This window comes from Penicillium diatomitis (genome assembly GCF_028827545.1).
Source record: "Penicillium diatomitis strain IBT 30728 chromosome Unknown utg000018l_segment0_segment0, whole genome shotgun sequence".
NCBI lineage: Eukaryota > Fungi > Ascomycota > Eurotiomycetes > Eurotiales > Aspergillaceae > Penicillium > Penicillium diatomitis.
Genome location: NW_026623191.1, coordinates 1 through 19,398, shown reverse-complemented (window position 1 = coordinate 19,398; position 19,398 = coordinate 1). Strand labels below are relative to the sequence as shown.

The window sequence follows — 19,398 nt, the reverse complement described above, 5'->3', positions numbered from 1 at the left end:
GAATCTCATCGGTTCGCAATGTATTCAAGTAAAAGCTCGTACGAGCGCGTTCTCTTGAGTAGACTCGGATTCCGATGTGCTTGAATGAGGTGGCCTAAAATCAACTCCTACATACCATCCGCAACCTTTCGGCCAGTCTGCACAATGTCCGTCAACATGCAATAGCGAGCATGACACCAATGGGTGGAATACGTAACACAGCGTTCGGACTGGTCCGTATAGTCGCTATGCTTACAGCAACTTGGCCATGGGCAGATATGCCGTCCGCGGCAAATGGCTTCTAGGAAGCCAGAATTGTGCTTCTCGGGCATTGCGTGGATGACATGTGCGTGATTCAACGATCGAAACCCCTACTGACGAGTGGAAGCAAATTGTTTAGGCTCTTAGGTAGCTGCAGCAGCCAATGTCGCAAATGCGCCGCGACTGAGTACAGCGGCTGGCAGGCTCAAGGGCCTGAGTTACAAATCAATGCGTCTAACTGGAATATGCATTTGCATGGAGAAGCATAGCATAAGGTACTTGACCGACACTTCCACAAGAAGCTGCTATAGAGCTCATTACCACAGAGAGATCCAAATATAGAGCTGAAGCTGGATCAAGTAGGGATCTTCCATATTTCACGGATAAAAGGTTGCGAGACAGAAGTCGCGGGCAGATTCCACCGAGGCAAGACAAGTCGGAATACAGCGATATGAATCTCGGGGGTTGCGCAATGAAGTACACACACTTTGAATAATGTTCAAATCATATCCAGGAGAATACAAAGTGTTTGTATGGCATGTGATACTGCCGCCTCACCGTAGTCCATAGCTTAGGTAGAATCTCTCCCCCTTAGCAATCTCACTCCTTATCCCTCTCACACATCGATACTGCTACCCCTACAGTAGCCGTATCCCATCACAAAGCCTCGGTCAACGCATGCTACCACAGACTACCCCCGACTAGCATTTTCAATTCACTTTGACCTACCGAAAGCCTTATCAAAGCACTTCATGCGATCACCGAGTACGTCCAGAAACTCTGCCAAGAACTTAAACACGAATATATTTAGTAGCTCCAAAGCCGTGACAGATCAGCCTTGTTTTGAAGCTCACGTAGGTACGAGTTTTGGACTCGTATATATGAGATTAGAGATCTCGTCCAAGATATGGATCCAGGCACATAAGGTACCGGCTAGTGATTTCGATGTCTGGTGCAATTCTCCTGTATACAATGATAAGCCTGCTTGGAATAAACCATTGGTATCAAATCATTTTTCACTAGCACATCGATGTAATCGACTAACACAGCAAAATCTACTTTTGCCGTAATATTCCGATTAGGCCTCCCTAGTGCTTATTTGGAAAAGTAGGCATTAGTGAAGAGATTCCTAATTACTGATGTTTCAATGATATCTATTAGGGTCAGGATCGTAGGGTGACTAGGACTGTTGACTAGGCAAAGGATCGAAGTCTAGGGGGGCTCAAATTCAAAGACTGAATCTTAAAGGTCGGAGTTCTTCCTCCCTTCTGCGATTATTATATATATAGTTCCCACGTACCGGGCCCGTATCCTTAGGGCTACAACCCGGATAGATTCGTTAGCGTTCCGCACGTGATTCTCCCGCGACCGCGCCTTAGCAGGTCGCGCCGTAATAATTAATCCCCTCCTTTATACTAGATATCCCGGCCAGAAGTCTCCTAAGTTTTTAGCTATTTATATATATACTATATACTATATATAGTAACGTTCGTGTCTTTATCGGATAATAATATTCCTTTATATTACCTAAGCTATAACTACGGATAGGATAGTAGGGTCTACTATACTAATAAAGAAGATACTATTACGGAATCGGATATAAGTCGGGACTATTATAATAGTAGAACGATAAGTAGGATTAAATAAAGGTAAGATATAGCTAAACTACGATTAGTATATATTATAGAGGGGAATGCTTAAGGTAGTCTGATCTCACCAGATAGATTGAGTCATAGAGGAACCAAACCATAACCACTAGCACGTATATCTAGAGATCTCCTAGCCCGACCGTATAATACCTATCCGTAGGATGTCCGAAGGTAAAGAGGAAGATTAAAAAGAGTGTATTATTATAATATAAAAGAATCCGACTATAAAGACTATACTAAACTCCCTTAAAGCCGTTTAATCCGATGGTTATATTATATCCTTTATATCTATATAATTATCCGCTATATTATTATTATTATTAAGTTAATTAACTCCCTCTTCTTATATCTAAATAGCCTCTCCCGACCGTAAGACTACTATTAGGTATATATACCTTAATAGACTATCTACTCTATATATGTATAACCGGATTCCCTACTATAATATATAACTATAGGAACTTATCTTAATTAGGGCTTCTTATAGTATTCTATAATATTAGTATATATATAGTCGTAATTTTATATTTAGTATACTTAAAGGAACTAACGATTATAGGATTAAGTATAAATAAGTAGAAAAGAAGGATATTTTAGGGAGCTCTTAGAGATATTATAGTCTCTACTATAAGTAGAGATAAGATTCCTATCTTCTAGTAGTTATCTAATATCTACTTTAAGTTTCTTCTTTCTTAGATACTATACCTCCTACTTCTCGTAATCGTCGCCGCTATACTAAGATAGATAGTATTAGACGTACTTCTCCGGTACTAAACTATATTTATATAATTTACGAATATCTTTAGTATATATAGTATTTCAGGGAAGCTAAAAGTTCGTATAACTACTTTACTACTTCGGAACTATTTCGGGTAGTTTATACTTTCGATCGAATTAGTTTAGTATTATATAAGTTATATAATAGTTAGTATAACTTATATAAGCCGATAAGAAACTCTAGACTATTATAAAAGGATAATAATTCGATATTAATCTATCCTAGGTTCTTATAGGTATAATATAGGATATATAATTATTCTAGTAGTACCTATAAATCTATTAGGTAATCTTTAAAGATATCTAAGAGTTAAGTATTATAGAAGGACTAATATATATTTCTATCTAGCTAGTTATAATATATACCGATCTCTTTTTTATAAATAAAGATCTAGTAGCTATCTTTATAGGTATAGCTACTACTTATTAAAAGAAGTATTTTTTCGAAGGCCTAAAATATATATAGTTAGTAAGGAAAACCTAGTATTTCGATTACGTAAATATAAGCTAACTTAGATAGTATTACTACTATTTCTACTATATAAAGATAAATAATTAGTACTATAATTAGGCGTTAATTATAAGAGCTCTAACTAAGTAGGTTAATATATTACTAGATCTAGAGAAAAAGGATACTAGATTTATACTATAGTAAGTTAGTTTAGTAAATTTTATAACTTATTTAAGAGATATAATAAATAATTATAGAATATTAGCGGCTAAGGCTATAGCTATATATAATTAGATATTAGAGTTTATAGAGGAGTTCTAAGGATAGTTTAGGGATATTTCGGTCTTAGGTTTTATATTTATTATTTAGTTTTTACTACTTTAGTTTTCTTAGATTTTCGAAATTATATAATAGCTTTTACTATATTCTTTATATTATAGTTAGGAATCTATTTATTATATTTAGAAGACTAGTTCTTCTATTTAACTAGAAAATAAAGCTACTAATTAATCTTAGCTTTATTCTTAACTTCTTTTATTTTGTATTTATCCTCTTCTTTAGCTGAATTAGGTATTAATATCTTTTTAATACTACTTTATACTAGATTATTATTCTATTTTTTAAGGAGGAAGATATAAAAGATATTATATAGATAGCTATATTTTTCCGGGAGTATAAGATAGTAGACTTAGGATCTAACTAGTTAGAGGATCTTAAAGAGGCTAATCCTCTTTAGTAATAGCTTTCTTAATTTCTTAATCTATAGATTTTATATTAATAATATAACTAGATTATTCTACTTAAAGGATATAGGAATCCTTTTTATATTATAGTACTTCTCTATAGTTTTATTTACTTTTTACTAATATTCTATTAGCTTTTTATATTCTATTAGCTTTTCGCGGAGCATTATAAGTTTCTTAAGTCTTATATTTATTTCTAGTACTTCTCTCTCCTAAGTAATAGCCTTATCGCGGAGATAGAATAAGGGATTAAATCTATAAAAGGCTTTGTAAAGACTAAATTTAGTTATTATATTAATATATATATTATAGTAGAATTCTACTAACTATAGTAGCTTTAGCTAGACTATCTATTCCTCGCTAATAAAGTACTATAATATCCGTTATAGAATAGTATCTTAATCTTATATCTTTAATACTAAGTAACTAACCGATAGTAGTCTCCCTAGGTTAAATTATCGAAGAGTTATAAGTATTATCTAAAAACTAGATATATTAGACTACTAAGCTCTATCTATATAAGATCTATAAGAAGGGATAGGAATTCCTAGACTTAGTTGTGATTAATCTCTATACTTTTATTAAGAATAGTAAACTTTAGAGAGGATATAAGATCTAGGAGGACTTTAAAGATAGCTAGATAGTAGTAAGAGAGGTAGTTAATCGCTATATGTATAATAAGAATTATATCTAGTAAGTAATATATATAGTACTCTAAGCTTAGAATAGTAATACTAAAAAGATTATAATTAGAGATAGAACGAAAATCTTTACCAAAAAAGTTAGTAAGTTAATATAGAGCGCAATTAGTTTCGAAGAAATATAGCTTAGAGTTAATAATACTATTCTTTAATATCTAGAGAAATTAATATATAGATAAGGAATCTATAGAGCTAAAGAGGTTATATAAGATAATCTAGATAATATATATAAGTTACCGGATTTAATAGAATTAATACTAGAATAACTATTAAAATATTATCTTTTAATTAATAAGGACGGGTTTATATATAAATATTATCTAATACCGCGGCTTATAGATAAAGAAGCTAAAAATTAGGATATAGTCTCGGACGGTAAAGAGATATAGATTTCTTCTATAGAAGAAAATTAGCTATAAAGCTAACTACTATAAAGCCGATCGTCTTCCTAGGACTTATAAAGGAATCTAATTTCTTCTATAGAAGGAATTCGGCCGTAAAAGAGGACTCCGGAACTATTAGTCCCGATTATAACTAAGAAATCGTAGACTTTATAGAATTTATCTAAATCTATACCTTACGGATATAAGATAGATCTATCTCGGTTAAAAAAGGTAATTCCGAAGGCAAAACTAAATATTAAAAGTAAACGCGAAGCTCTAATAATTTTCCGGATTATTAGAAGATTAATTCGCGAAAATACGACCGCAATTAATTCTGATTCGATCTATAAGGAATATATAACTTAACTTATATATCTATTATATATTTATACTAATAGTATAAATTATATAATACTAGTATATCGCTTATACTATCTTTATATATAATTAGATAAATAGGACGGAGCTAAAAGAGAGTTCGAAGTATAGTTTAAGCTATTATCTAGAAAGGAGCTTAGGGACTATTTTCGATTCCTTCCTAAGTTACAGAAGCTACTAGTATTAGATTTTAGGAAATTATTATATCTATCTCTTTAAGATATAAGTCTTCGCTATTTTAGAAGAATACCGGATATTTTTAGGAGGAAGCTAGAAAGGGATTAGGATATAGATAGGAGTATTATTATCCTAATCTTTTTATAGCTATAAGATAACTAGGATAGCTACTATCCTTATAGTATTATAGATATAGTCGAGAAGGAATTTAATATATATAACTAGTATTACCGGTCGCGTAAGTATACTCTAAGAATTAGATAGGCTAAGAATATATAGTATAGCGGTATCTAGTAGCTAATATAGTACGACTATACCTACTATCTATTCTATATACTACTTCGACCTAATTACTAGTATCGCTTAATTTTATCTCCTTATTATATAAAGAGCGTATATCCTAGTAAATAGACTATCTTTTAATATCTTAATATAAATATAATAGATCTACTTATATCCTAGCGGATAGCGAATATAATCTAAGGGACAGTCTCTCTAACTAACGAAGACTTATATAACTATATAGATATACTACTTAGAATATAAAATTATCTTACTAAATAGTAGTAAGATCTACGCGAACGCGGCTACTAAAAGGACGGTTTAATTTATAAAGTTTCTACTACGATATAGATATCTACTAATAAAGAGAAATTTAGTCTCTCTTAGAAGAAAGTTATCTACGGGAAAGGAGAGATACGTATTTTCAAACTATATCTATCTTATAGATTAATAGGACTAGCTACTATCCTTCGGCGAATAATTTTACTATAGTTTATTAGTATTAAAGATAATTATAAGACTTTAGATAGTCCTAAATCCGGTACTTAGTCTAAACTTTCGGTATATTATCGCGATTTTTTATTACTAGAGAAGACTCCTTTCGGATAGTCGAGTTAGAAGTATAGTAGTTAGCTTATATATCCCTTCTCTATATCGATTTAGCTATAAGATTTAAGTCTAATCGGAGATACTCTTATCGGTCACGAAAGATAGGACTTATCTACTATTATTAATAAGCTAGATATTCTATTCGGTCGGGACTAGTAGCGTATATACCGATTAATTTAAGACTAGTATAATCGGATAAGATAGGCCTATCTTCGGTATTTCTAGATAATAGTATAAGAAGAATAGGTATAGTTTAGTATATATTCCTATTTTCTGCGGAAAGAGAAAGGACTATTAGTAATACCGTAGTTTATATAGACTAATAAATCTTTATAAGACTCTTAGAATAGCTAGTAAAATCCTCGAAGGATATAGAAAATTTACTAAGGGATAGTAAATTTCTAGGGGGGGTAGTATATAGTAGGGAATCCGGTTATATATATAGGGAGTAGATAGTCTATTAAGATATATATACCTAATAGTAGCCTTATAGTTAGGAGAGGCTATTTAGATATAAGGAGAGGGAGTTAATCAACTTAATAACTATACGGATAACTATAATAATATAGATAACTATACAGATATAAAGGATATAATATAACTATCGGATTAAACGGCTTTAAGGGAGTTTAGTATAGTCTTTACAGTCGAATTCTTTTATATTATAATAATATACTCTTTTTGATCTTCCTCTTTACCTTCGGACATCCTATAGATAGGTATTATACAGTCGGGCTAGGAGATCTCTAGACATATATACTAGTAGTTATAGTTTAGTTCCTCTATAACTCGACCTATCTAGTAAGATTAGACTGCCTTAAGTATTCCCCTCTATAATATCCACTATAACTATAGCTAAGTAGACTATCTTAGACTTATCTATAAGTAAAAGTATAACCCCGGAAGCTTCTATAGCCGCGGAGGCGGATATAGATATAAAGGATAAGAAGATCGCGGTAATAATAGTAGCTACGATCGGAGCTAAGTAGATTAATTAAAGCCCGAGTCTAAGAAAAAGGATATAGGTAATAATAATTTAAAAAACTAAGTTACTCGGACGAGATAGATATACTTATCTAACGCGTAATAGTAGTATTAGAGAGCTAGAACTAGTCCGACGATAATCTCTTAGATCCTTTACGGACTAAGTAGACCGCCGATTATAATAGTACTCTTACTATCCTAGAAGATAGTCTATTAATATACTAGACTTATATCGGTCTTCTGGTATAGAATATTAATATATAGGTCCTACTAGATAATAGTATCTTATATATATTTATATCGAAATTAGTTTTAAAGAAGTATAGGAGCTAGCTTCTTATAATATATAATAAATATATCTTATAAGTTAAGCTTCCCGATAGATAGAGTATATAGTCTAATACTTCTTACTAACTACTAATATATATTAGTAGTTAGCAGAGATATATATAAGTATAGGCCTTAGATCTATCCGGATTCGATCTAATCCTTAGTAGAAATTTCCTTATAGCTAAGAACCCCTATATTAATTAGGTTATCTTAGTAATAACTATCTATAATTATACTAGTTTATACTAGATCGAAGCTATCGATCCTTCTTATAATAAAGAGCTCGAAGAAGCTAAGCTTAACCTAATTAACTACTACTAAGCTTAATAATATACTAGAAAGAAAGATTCCGAGAGCTTCCTATTAGCTCTCTAGCCTATCTAAGAGGAGCTAAACGTAGTCTCTAAGTTTATATACCTAGATCCTAAGATATATAAAATTATCCGATAATTCCTAGATATTATATAAGATAAGCTTCCTAATATCCTTTCTCCTATATAAGCTATAAACTATATAATCGATACTAGAAATATAAAGCTAGTTAATATTAATATCTATACTCTTTCTTATAAGAAGCTATAGGAGTAGATAGCCTAAGTTAATCTACTTCTAAAGAAGAGGCTTATATACCTATCCTTAAGCCTATAGGGATTCCCTATCCTATTTATTAAGAAAGTAAATAGTGTAGTAGGGAATCCGGTTACATATACATAGAGCAGATAGTCTATTGAGGTGCATGTGCCTGATGGTGGCCTTACGGTCGGGAGAGGCTGTTTGGACATAAGGAGAGGGAGTTAATCAACTTAACAACCATAATACGACGAACAATAATACGGACAACCATACGGATGCGAAGGATATGATGCAACCATCGGATTGAACGGCTTTAAGGGAGTTCAGTACAGTCTTTACAGTCGGATTCTTTTGCATTGCAATGATATACTCTTTTTGATCTTCCTCTTTACCTTCGGATATCCTACGGATAGGTGTTATACAGTCGGGCTGGGAGATCTCTGGACGTGCGTGCTAGTGGTTGTGGTTTGGGTCCTCTATGACTCGACCTGTCTAGTGAGATCAGACTGCCTTGAGCATTCCCCTCTATACTAGTTATATAATCGATTATAGTAATAATCTACTAATTCCTATTAGATATAGTAGGTAAGATACCGATTAGATTAATACCCTAATGTTAGAATAGCTAGATATCGCGTATTACTATATACTATAGTAACTCTCTCTCTAGACTCTTCTTCGAATCTTATAAAAACTAATAATTAGGCTATATATATACCGCTTTCTTAATATCCTTTTACATCTATAGCTACTACGCCCTTAGGCGGATAACTCCGTTTAACCCCGGCTAACCTAAGTAGCTATACTATATATATATCCGGTTAATAAGATCTATATAAAAGATAGGCTCTAGGTATAGAGCTACTAGACCGTTTTTATATATAAATATAAGTAATTACTCGTTTATATTATTAGGATACGCCTAAAGACTTAAGTTCGGTATATACTTCTTAATAACCTTTATAAGTACCTAGTTACTCGGCTTCTCCTATGATTCTAGGAAGTATATAGTTACTTCTAGCTACTTACTCTCTAATATATCTCCGACCGTCGTTAGGTCTACTTCTATAATATTAAGAGTAGTATCCTAGATTAGTTTAGACTCGGATAATTTTATATACCTTAGGATCCGGGTATAAAAACTTAGAGGCTATATTTAGCTCCTCTCGGATAGGCCGGAGAGCTAATAGAAAGCTCTTAGAGTCTTTCTTCCTAGCGTATCGTTAAGCTTAGTAGTAGCTAATTAGGTTAAGCTTAGCTTCTTCGAGCTCTTTATCGTAAGAAGGATCGATAGCTTCGATCCGGTATAAACTAGTATAATTACGGATAGTTATTACTAAGATAACCTAATTAATATAGGGATTCTTAGCTATAAGGAAATTTCTACTAAGGATTAGATCGAATCTAGATAGGTCTAAGGCCTATACTTATATATATTCCTACTAACTACTAATATATATTAGTAGTTAGTAAGAAGTATTAGACTATACTCTATCTATTAGGAAGCTTAACTTATAATATATATTTATTATATATTATAAGAAGCTAGCTCCTATACTTCTTTAAAACCGTTTTCGATATAAATATATATAAGATACTACTATCTAGTAGGGCCTATATATTAATATTCTATATTAGGGAACCGATATAAGCCTAGTATATTAATAGGCTATCCCCTAGGATAGTAAGAGTACTATTATAATTAGTAGTCTACTTAGCCTATAAGAGATCTAAGAAATCGTTATTAGGCTAGTCCTAGCTCTCTAATACTACTATTATATATCGGATAAGTATATCTATCTTATCTAAGCGACTTAGTTTTTTAAATTATTATTACCTATATTCTTTTCCTTATACTTAGGCTTTAATTAATCTACTTAGCTCTAATTACGGCTACTATTATTACCGTAATCTCCTCGCTCCCTATATCTATATCCGTCTCTATAGCTATAGGAGCTTCTAGGATTATACTTTTACTTATAGATAAGTCTAAGATAGTCTACTTAGCTATAGTTATAGTAGATATATACATCGCTATTTATAGTATTAAGGCTATCTATATAGATATTACTATTAGTATCCTAGTTTCTTTAGCTAATATAATTTATAATTATAGTATCTCGCTTATATTAGATAAACCGATTAATAATACTATATAAGATTATAGGCTTATTAGAGTCCTTAGCCTACTTCTTCTAGAGTTTAGTATAGGTATCTTAGCGAAGGAATTAAATAATAAGATCTTCGGGGAACTTATATTTATAATTAGCTATAAACTACTATAGATCGCGAGCGTACTTAGTAAATCCCTACTAGCTATCTTATTTATAGATTATAAGTTAGTTAAGCCTATATTCGGTACTGATATACTCCGAGAATCCGTATTTAATCTATTCTCGGAACTCGGTCTAAGTAGTCGTATATTATATACTATATATTAGATTAATATATTTAGACTAGGTATAGTAGACTTTCTATATATTACCTACTAGAGCTCTAGATATATATATAATCTTAGTTAAGTCCTAGAGGATTAAGTTAGAGAGTTAGCTTACTTCTATAAAGAAGTATTTATAGTTATATAGATGCTCTCTAGCTCCGTTATTCCTAATTATATCTATATAATCCTTAATTTTCGGGACTATTTTAACTAGTTATTTCCGGATAGTAGTATCTATACTAGATTCTCGGGATATACCGATACTATCTCGATCGGCTAGAGGCGGATATATCTATAGTATCTATCCTAGAAGATATTAAGTAGTCGCGATTTACTTAAAGATAGCTCGTCGGATAATCTTCTTCTATAGAGTAGGATTAAGGATACTTTAGTAAGAGCCTCGAAAGAGTTTAGCTATATTAGCCGGTAAGATTATTAGAGTATTATCGGTTAATAGTAATACTAGTTATAGTATACTAGGTATTAGCTAGTAAGGGGGTTCCGGGAGCGACGTAAAGGGTTCGGAGTATAGGATATAAGTCCTATATAGGTTTTCCTATATATCGAATTCTATCGGAAGAGGATTATATACTTCGGTATTCTATAAGTTAATAAGGGTTATAGTTTATTTGAATAAGGAAGCTTTTATTTCTAATTAGGTATCTTTCTTCTAGTTTTACTTCTAGTTATTTAATTACTAGTAGATTAGATCTCTTCTAGAAGGATATCCTATATACTAACTATAGTAGAGTAGAGTTTTTTTTAGGATTTAAGCCCTCTCTTATACTATCGTATAATTTTTAAGATTTTTAATATAGTAAGAAGAGGGTTACTTAGTACTATAAGTAGTTAGTAATTTAAGCTAGATCTTTAGGGATCGTTTAGTCTTAAGAGCTTAGTAAGTATAGTTCTAAGTAAGCTTTCGCTCTCGAGTAGTTAAGCACGGAGGCTTAGCTAATATAAGGGTTTACTACTAGATAAGATCTAGAGGGTAGATAGGATATAGTTCTTATAAGTATAGCTACGGGCGTGACTATATATATACGGAGGACTAAGGGTCCTTACGTAACCGACCGGAGCCGTACGGTAAGGTTATAGCTCATCTAGCTCTGGTTATCGCGAAAAGGAAGGGTTAGGATACCTAAGGTAGCTATAGGCCCGTGATCATACCGAGAAGGTAAGCGGTGCTAACGTATAATATTAGGTAAATATCGGCCTGAAAATCAACCTTAAGCTAGGAGGTACTAACTAAACCCTTCGAACCTCGGATCTAGGCTTCTTCGCTAACGGTAAGACTATGCTCGTCGGTCTCGACGTTACCTATCCCTCCCCGGGTTCCACTAGTTCAGTACCTAGTGTGGTCGGGATCGTCGCCTTAGTCGACGCGTAACTCGTATAGTAGCCCGTAGGTATTCGTATTCAGCCTACGCGCTAGGAAATAGTTTCTGACCTCGATATCCTTCTATAATCACGTATTAAGATCTAGGTAGAGTATAATAAGGGTAAGTTCCCGGAACGTATCGTCGTCTACCGTAACAGCGTGTTAGAGGGCTAATACGACATAGTCATTAAGAAGGAGCTACTACTCCTGAAGAAAGCCTACCAAGATATCTACCCAGCCTCAGATACAAAGAAAAACCTCCCCCGTATAGCCATCGTCGTTATTAGAAAACGCCACAACACCTGCTTCTACCCAACATCCGACGGTAACGCCGAACGCTCCGCCAACCCTCAACCTAGCACCGTCGTCGACCGCGGAATCTCCGAGGCTCGCTACTAGGACTTCTACCTACAGGCCCACTCCGCGCTGCAAGGCACCGCCCGTCCCGCCCACTACTTCACCGTTTAGGACGAGATCTTCTACCCACTACACCCTAGCGTCGGACCCGGTATCGGCGCTACCGATAGACTCCAGGACCTCACACACAAGATGTGCTACCTCTTCGGCCGAGCAACGAAGGCCGTCAGTGTGTGTCCGCCTGCCTACTATGCCGATCTCGTCTGCACCCGTGCTCGCTGCTACATGAGTGATCTGTTCGACCCAACTCCCTCTACAACTCCGACGGGTAGTGTGGCCGGTGAAAGTGATAGTCGTGTATCTGAGGTGAGCCAGGCAACTGTTCACCCCAGCATCAAGGATACCATGTTCTACATTTAAGTGAGATATTTCTAACCATTAGTGATTCCTAATTTGCTGCAATTAGGTACGCCCTTTCCCGCCAATGGCGTGGCCTGCTTCTTTTTGAAGTTTTCGCTTTTCCCTTTGCCTTCATCTTGCGGCCTTGCAAGGTGCTATCCTTGCGGTTTTAGGTGCCGCTTTTGTTGCCGTGTTTTTGCGCTGCCGCTTGTGCGTCCGACTTGCCGTCCTATCTTTCTTATTCGTTCTTGGCTACTTTATTTTCTTTGAATACCTTGGATTCGATTTGGTTATACAGAAGTTGACTCTGTAATTGGGTTACATTATAGACGGCTGGTCTATCTGTAGTTAGATAGCACAAAATTGGATCTCGCTGCTTAGCCCTACATTATCCGCTGCTTCGCTTCACAGTAGTCATGCTTCGATCTAGGCAAATTAGTCTATGCTTATAAGAGTATTTGCAAGCAAGTTAGACGCAACCGAAAGGTACCGGTGCGGAATCACCGATTGAATTTAGCGGTTCGAGATAAACACTGTCTATCCATTGGTCGGACATCCTCTTAGCGGTTCAGAATCGCGAATCTAGGACTTCTCGAGCCATGATTAGACACGGGTATTTCGCAGTTTGAAACTGCGACCCCTAGAGCCTTCTGACTGGCTTCAGATTTTCTGCCAGCCCTGGGTCGTTGTTGTCTCATGTGTAACCAACTTAACGTAATTTATGGGCGAGCTGGGGGAATCAATACAGACACCACACGGTCTAATGGCAGCAGGGAATTGTTACACACACAGCAGCCTTTATTAACTACTTAATAAATCGTGCGATATCCCTAGTGATTCCCTTGAAAGCAGGTAAATTATCAAATCCCAGAAAGACCGCTCTTAATTAAAAAGGGAAGTACGCATGCGATCATCTGCCCACAACACGCCAGAATTTCCACTTATGTTACACTGTGCTTCCATCGATGGAGCGCACATTCAGCGGTTTAAAACAGCGACTCCGAAGAAAGCTATTTCGAACAGCCACCTGGCGAAGCTACTTCACCAAAATAATACTTAAAGATACAGAATATTCTTCGACACCATGCATTCAAATGAGATTCAGACAATGAGCTCCTTTTCGAAACAGCACTCTAGAGAGAGTCATTAGGGCGGGAAAAATAGTTAACTTGCGGGATGGGTTGATGTAAGCTCTCGGATATCCATGCTCAATGCTCAACGTTGGTGCAAGAGATGCGTTTTACTGTACTAACAAGATAATACATAGTGAGTTTCAGAATAGACTGAACAAAGAGTGCGCCGCGGCAGTCCAACTAATTTTAGTACACCTAGCCCAATGATTGGTTACAAACCCTCCAAGCACAGGGTGAGTTGAGGCATTAGTCGAAGCGAGTCATGTCATAACTTATTCAGGAAATTCAACAGTGAGATGCTAGCCGCGCGCTATCTTGGGGCGGCGGTAAGTGTTTCAGAAGCCCTTCAGTGCTTCCTTTAAATCCGCGACCTTTTTCTCGAGTCCTGGAGAGCCATCGCAAACCTTTGGTTCCTCCTTTCACGCCTCACAACCGAGAATTGCACGATATTGCATTATTTGCTATGGCGGAATTGGTCGGTACCCTATCTGCTATCATATCCCTAGTGAATCTGGCCTTTCAATCTTCTATCACTCTCTATCAGACAGTTCAGAGCCTCCAATCAAGAGACAAGGTGATTCGTGAACTACGTCAGGAGTTAGAGGCTCTCTAGGGTGTCCTTTAAGATCTGGGTGAATCAATTCGCGATTTTGAAGTCGATCTCATAGTGCTTGAGCAGCCCCTTAAGCGATGCAATAAAGCCTGTGGTGAATTCAATGCTCTGATCATAAAACGCACGTCGCATTCCACCCAAGAGCAGAACAGCAAAAGAGACTGGCTAAGGTTGAGATACATAGGTGGGGACATCACCAATTTCAAGGACATATCTAGTTACAAGTCAACTATCTCTATTGCACTCGCATATGCAAATTTGTAAGTTATTGTCTTCTTTCTTTTCAACAGACGCACCACAAAGACCACAAGAGCCGTTTTGGAGGAATATAAAAATCTGATCGAAAATACGAAATGTGAGCTGGAAAATCACTTGCAAGATATTCAAGAGAAGCTACAAATAGCGTGCGCTCAAGGCCCCATGATAGCTGGTCTCGATACAGTTGAGCTCTAATTAATGGAGGACGAGAAGAATAGCACACAGAAGAGCCTCGAAATCCGCGAACAATTCCTCTCTCTGGTCGACCAGACGCGACCGACTTTACTGGGTGAAGTGAGCAATTCTTCGAGACTCTTTGATCAAGCATCGCCCTTTCGCAACCATAATGGTTCATGGATGATCAATGCGGAGGGCCTCAATTCTACTTGCAAGGAAATCACGAGCTGGAAGTTACGCCTGTTGCAGCATCTATATGGACTCGATCGAAATGTTCAAGGACAACAGCGCTACTTGCCTTACTTGAACAACGACCAGGAATCCGAGGAGCAGAGTTTCAGAGAAGAATTGAGTGGCACAGAAACGCTGCTCAATTTTTGCAAGCGGATCGAAGAAGAAGAAGCAAATCGACCACGAACCCACTATTTTGAAGATGTCACCACTGGTGATAATAGCCGACAAAGCAAATTTCTCGAGCCTTAGTGTGCAAAGTTCCCTCGAGCCTATAGGCGACGAAGCTTGCAATCGCAATCAGTGACTTACAGTCTTGAAATCCTTCGTAACCAAGTAACTAGCGACTATACTATTCCGCATGGATAGGGCTTGAAAAGAACCATGGGGAAGCAATCCAAAAGAAAAGAGTAGCTTGATTGAGAAAATGAAGAGACTAAACAGGGCGCGGAACTGTTGAAGTGTCCTTGCTTGGTAATACCTCAATTTTGGGGAAAGGGGTTGAAGCCCTTGTAAGTTTCGAATCGCAAAGAGTCGTAAATCCTTTGGCCGTACTAAAAGAAATCACCAAATGCACCAATTCAGATCAACTCCATCGGTTTTTCCACCTTCACCATTCCTCGCCAGGCAGACGTCCATTGGCAGCTGCCTGACTCTAGTGCCAACAGCCATCCGGAAGTACTGTGTAATAACAGACAAAACGAGCACAAACTGAGCATTGAGTGCCTCCAGTATTAATACAAGTCCGTTGAGACTGGCATCGAGACGAGCCACACCGAACGTAACGCTCCTCCAAGGAGCGTTCGCCCAACGGCATGGAAAGCGTCCGTTGAGTAGCCTTGACACCGTCTAACCACTTTTGGGCTTCTTCCTGAAGTTGAAGATCCGCACGAACAATTGAAAGTTTGGCCTGAAAATATTCTTGAATAAAGGAATAAGTTTCGGTGGTTGGAGATTTATCCAAGTCCCCACCGAAGTGGTCAACATAGTGTGTGGTCAACTTGATAACAGGCTTGCCCTCTTCGCTGACTAGCCACCACTCGCCGTTCACGTCGGGGTTATAGGAGCAGATGTATTCGACAGCGACCATTTCAGCTTCAGTTGCGTCTTCAGTATCATAAGCATATTTTGTGAACTCAGTGTTGGTGGCGGGCTTAAGAAATGTAGGGTTGGCAGGGTTTTGAGGCTTTTGGGACAGTACAACGCTTGTGTCTTTGCAGTAAAGTGCGCTGCAAGCCATAACGTAGAGGGAGAGGATAATAGAAATAATGAAAGACATTTCACGACTGTTCGAAACACTTAGTTGTAGTAAAAATTCCACAGCAGTCCTGCGGCTTTTTATATTGAAAATCTGCCATCTGTCTCATAGCATGTCGGCTGGGTCTGGCTCCAATGATTTCAAGGTAGTATCTAGGGGTTGGCTCTGTAGTCGATAGGCGAAGTACTTGCGTCCTAGTGTTTTCAGCGGCGAAATCACTAAACTTGGCCTCCTATTCTTTGACAAGGGTGTTCCCCCTACGCAGTGTGCTTAATCATTATGTTCATGGCCAATGAAACAACCTCGTTTTCTGTGGATCCTGACTCATGCCGATTAGTCAATGCACGAGAAGTTGGCCGAAGTACAAACCTATGCTGCATCGGGGCTCACTGAGCCTAGCGAACGTCTGACTAGGGTGTCCTGCCTCCTGGTCAGCTCCGACGCCAACGATGTAACCAGGTAGTAGGTTTCTATGGAGCAATCTGCAAGGTTGGGCCAGCTCTTCATCTATCCCCTCGTCCGTCCCAGGCAGTCCGATTAGCACGCTTTACTATCGTTTTAGTAACAAGTTAATATTGGCTAGCCGCTGGAACCTCTTCGTAAAGACAATCATGCGTTAAGATATTTGTCTTGTGGTGCTTGCGGAGAGCGGTGGTGGGGCCGTTTGTACCCGGGTTATCGCAGTCTTACGATCAACTCAGACCATTGACAATGATATCGCGCTAGTTGGACTGCCCTGGACGGACGGGGGCATACTCACGAGCCACATGCCCCGAGTAATATATGCCCTCTATCCAGAGCAACAGCCGGTTTCGCGCTAGCGCCGTGCTAACAAAACATCCGCCTTTACAAGTTAACAGTATCGAGCAAGACCTGTCATGTCATGTAGGAGAGCAGACACCACTAATTATTTTCTCCGGGTACTTCCGCCCGCTGGCAAAAAGATAAAGGGGCTAGGTTCTGTTCTATGTTCCAATTACTAACGATGGCTGATGTAACTATTCCGTGTCGACTGGGAGGCTCGAAGGACCTAATTGGCCTTCTGTCGGAAGACTCCCTTGTTTCAGCTGAGTCAATTTAGAAGGTCCGGAGTCATTCGAGGCAAAGCTGAATGTAGCCTTCCTCCAAAATCAGGGCTAGAGGCATGGTGACGTTAGTCTCGGGGTAATAGTTCTGAGCGATGTAACAGTCCGCAAGGGTCTTTTACTAGCCCGTAATAATGTAGGCTACCGGTGGCGTATGCTTAGCTTTGCTTATCCTTCCTTTGGTAGAGGGATTTCGGGATGAGACCCGTCTTCCTCTCAACCTACTTCTTATTCCTCTGCGTCCTTGTGCTCTAAGTTGTTGCCTAGAATTTCCACACTAGTACTATGCGCTGATTGCCTAGATGCTTTGTAGGTGGTTCAGAATCGCGACTCTTGGGACCATTTTTCGGGTCACAACTTGTCGACTGTATGCAGCTAAAATCCCTACAATTTCTAGGTTCATGAACTGGACTCAAACCGTTAACGGGAAGCCTAATTTGCCATTCAACTAACTTCTAGCGGTTCCAAACAGCGAGCCTAAAGGAAGCTATTTCGAACAGCCATCTAGCGAGCCATGCCTTCCTCATATTGTTATCCTATTACTCTTTGGCATGATGAACCACGTTCCATGTCTTGTGATCCGAGGGATCTGCGACTACGCCGACTCTCACAAGAATAATCGATGGCAACGCTACGCCTCGGCCACCGCCGCTGCTTACGCCAAGGAGCTTCTGGAGTACGTGCCGGCTGCGGAGGTCCAGGAGACCAAGAGGGCAATAGAAGTGCTTCTGTTAGGTTAGTTCTTGTGTCGTTCACCAGGGCTAGACAAGCAAACACCCGAAACCGAACGGTATTTGAACTTGGAATACGTCCTAACTACGAGTAGTTCAACAACAGATCGATTGCGTGCAGCAGACGACGGTTGCAACGAAAGCGGCAACTGATTCCATCAGGCCTGACCATCATACCGATAATATCAAGCGCTGGCTTTGTCCCCAGGATCCGTCTACAAACGCCAACCACGCGAGGACGCTCCGCCATGAGGGGACAATGTCTAGTCCGGAATTGGGTCATGTCCAGCTGCTTTATACCAGTCGACCGGAAACTGGGTTCCTGCGCGACATTCACCCTTTGATAGCAAAGCAAATCTGCCTATCACTTAACACGCAGGATGTCAACTCCGATATACGATCGTGGGTCACAGCACAACTTTCTCAACGGCAGGATTTTAAAGAGAAACCCTTGTCCCAGGATCTCCTCCAGGGGATCCGGAGAAAGGTTGTCGACGGGGCCGACGGGATATGAGATAATACTGCTTCGATCAATACACCGTTGGTTTGCTGACGATCAGCTGAGGTTTAGGTGGGCGCTCTGCCAGTCGGACAGCCCGGCTCGTGTTGTCACGAGGCAGCTATGGAGGAGGCTATCGCACGTTTGCCGCTGTCACCCTTCTCTAGAGATATAGCCAGTCCTTGGCGAGATTATCAAAAATCTTTCAACTTAACCAGGCTAGCTACGGCTTGATCGTCCATGCCAAGAATGCGACATTTGCCGAAGGGATATTGAAGGAAATCAGAGACTACGGGAAAGAAAAACTGTCAATCATCACTTCATATTCTCACAAAAACCTTGTCAAGCTGCAAAGAGCCTTCTACGACGATGGTGCCATCTTCTTACTCTATGAGATGATGGACATCACGCTGGCACAAATATTCGGCTCCCCGCTGGGTCGGCTCCAACTTTACGAGGTCGCGGCATTCTCTCAAGAGATCCTAACTTTTTTTAGGGTTTTTTAGGGCTTTTAGGGTTAGGGTTTTTAGGGTTTAGGGTTTTTTAGGGTTTAGGGTTA

At 38.1% G+C, this 19,398-nt stretch overlaps 4 protein-coding genes across 4 annotated transcripts; 3 read left to right on the top strand and 1 right to left on the bottom strand.

The window, feature by feature from the left end:
- Window positions 1-12,647: 12,647 nt before the first annotated feature.
- N7539_009498 (uncharacterized protein) lies at window positions 12,648-12,875 on the top strand (the record flags this gene model as incomplete). Its single annotated transcript, XM_056939093.1, has 1 exon — window positions 12,648-12,875. One exon carries the CDS (start codon window positions 12,648-12,650, stop codon window positions 12,873-12,875), a length of 228 nt encoding a protein of 75 aa, XP_056785588.1.
- Window positions 12,876-15,056: 2,181 nt separating this feature from the next.
- On the top strand, window positions 15,057-15,518 carry N7539_009497 (uncharacterized protein; the record flags this gene model as incomplete). The annotated part of the gene is made up of 1 exon (XM_056939092.1): window positions 15,057-15,518. The coding sequence occupies one exon, from the start codon at window positions 15,057-15,059 to the stop codon at window positions 15,516-15,518; it is 462 nt and encodes a 153-aa protein (XP_056785587.1).
- A 403-nt stretch (window positions 15,519-15,921) lies between these two features.
- Window positions 15,922-16,506, bottom strand: N7539_009496 (uncharacterized protein; the record flags this gene model as incomplete). Its single annotated transcript, XM_056939091.1, has 1 exon — window positions 15,922-16,506. One exon carries the CDS (start codon window positions 16,504-16,506, stop codon window positions 15,922-15,924), a length of 585 nt encoding a protein of 194 aa, XP_056785586.1.
- A 1,654-nt stretch (window positions 16,507-18,160) lies between these two features.
- Window positions 18,161-18,854, top strand: N7539_009495 (PfsNACHT and Ankyrin domain protein; the record flags this gene model as incomplete). The annotated part of the gene is made up of 2 exons (XM_056939090.1): window positions 18,161-18,344; window positions 18,436-18,854. The coding sequence occupies 2 exons, from the start codon at window positions 18,161-18,163 to the stop codon at window positions 18,852-18,854; spliced, it is 603 nt and encodes a 200-aa protein (XP_056785585.1).
- Window positions 18,855-19,398: the final 544 nt, after the last annotated feature.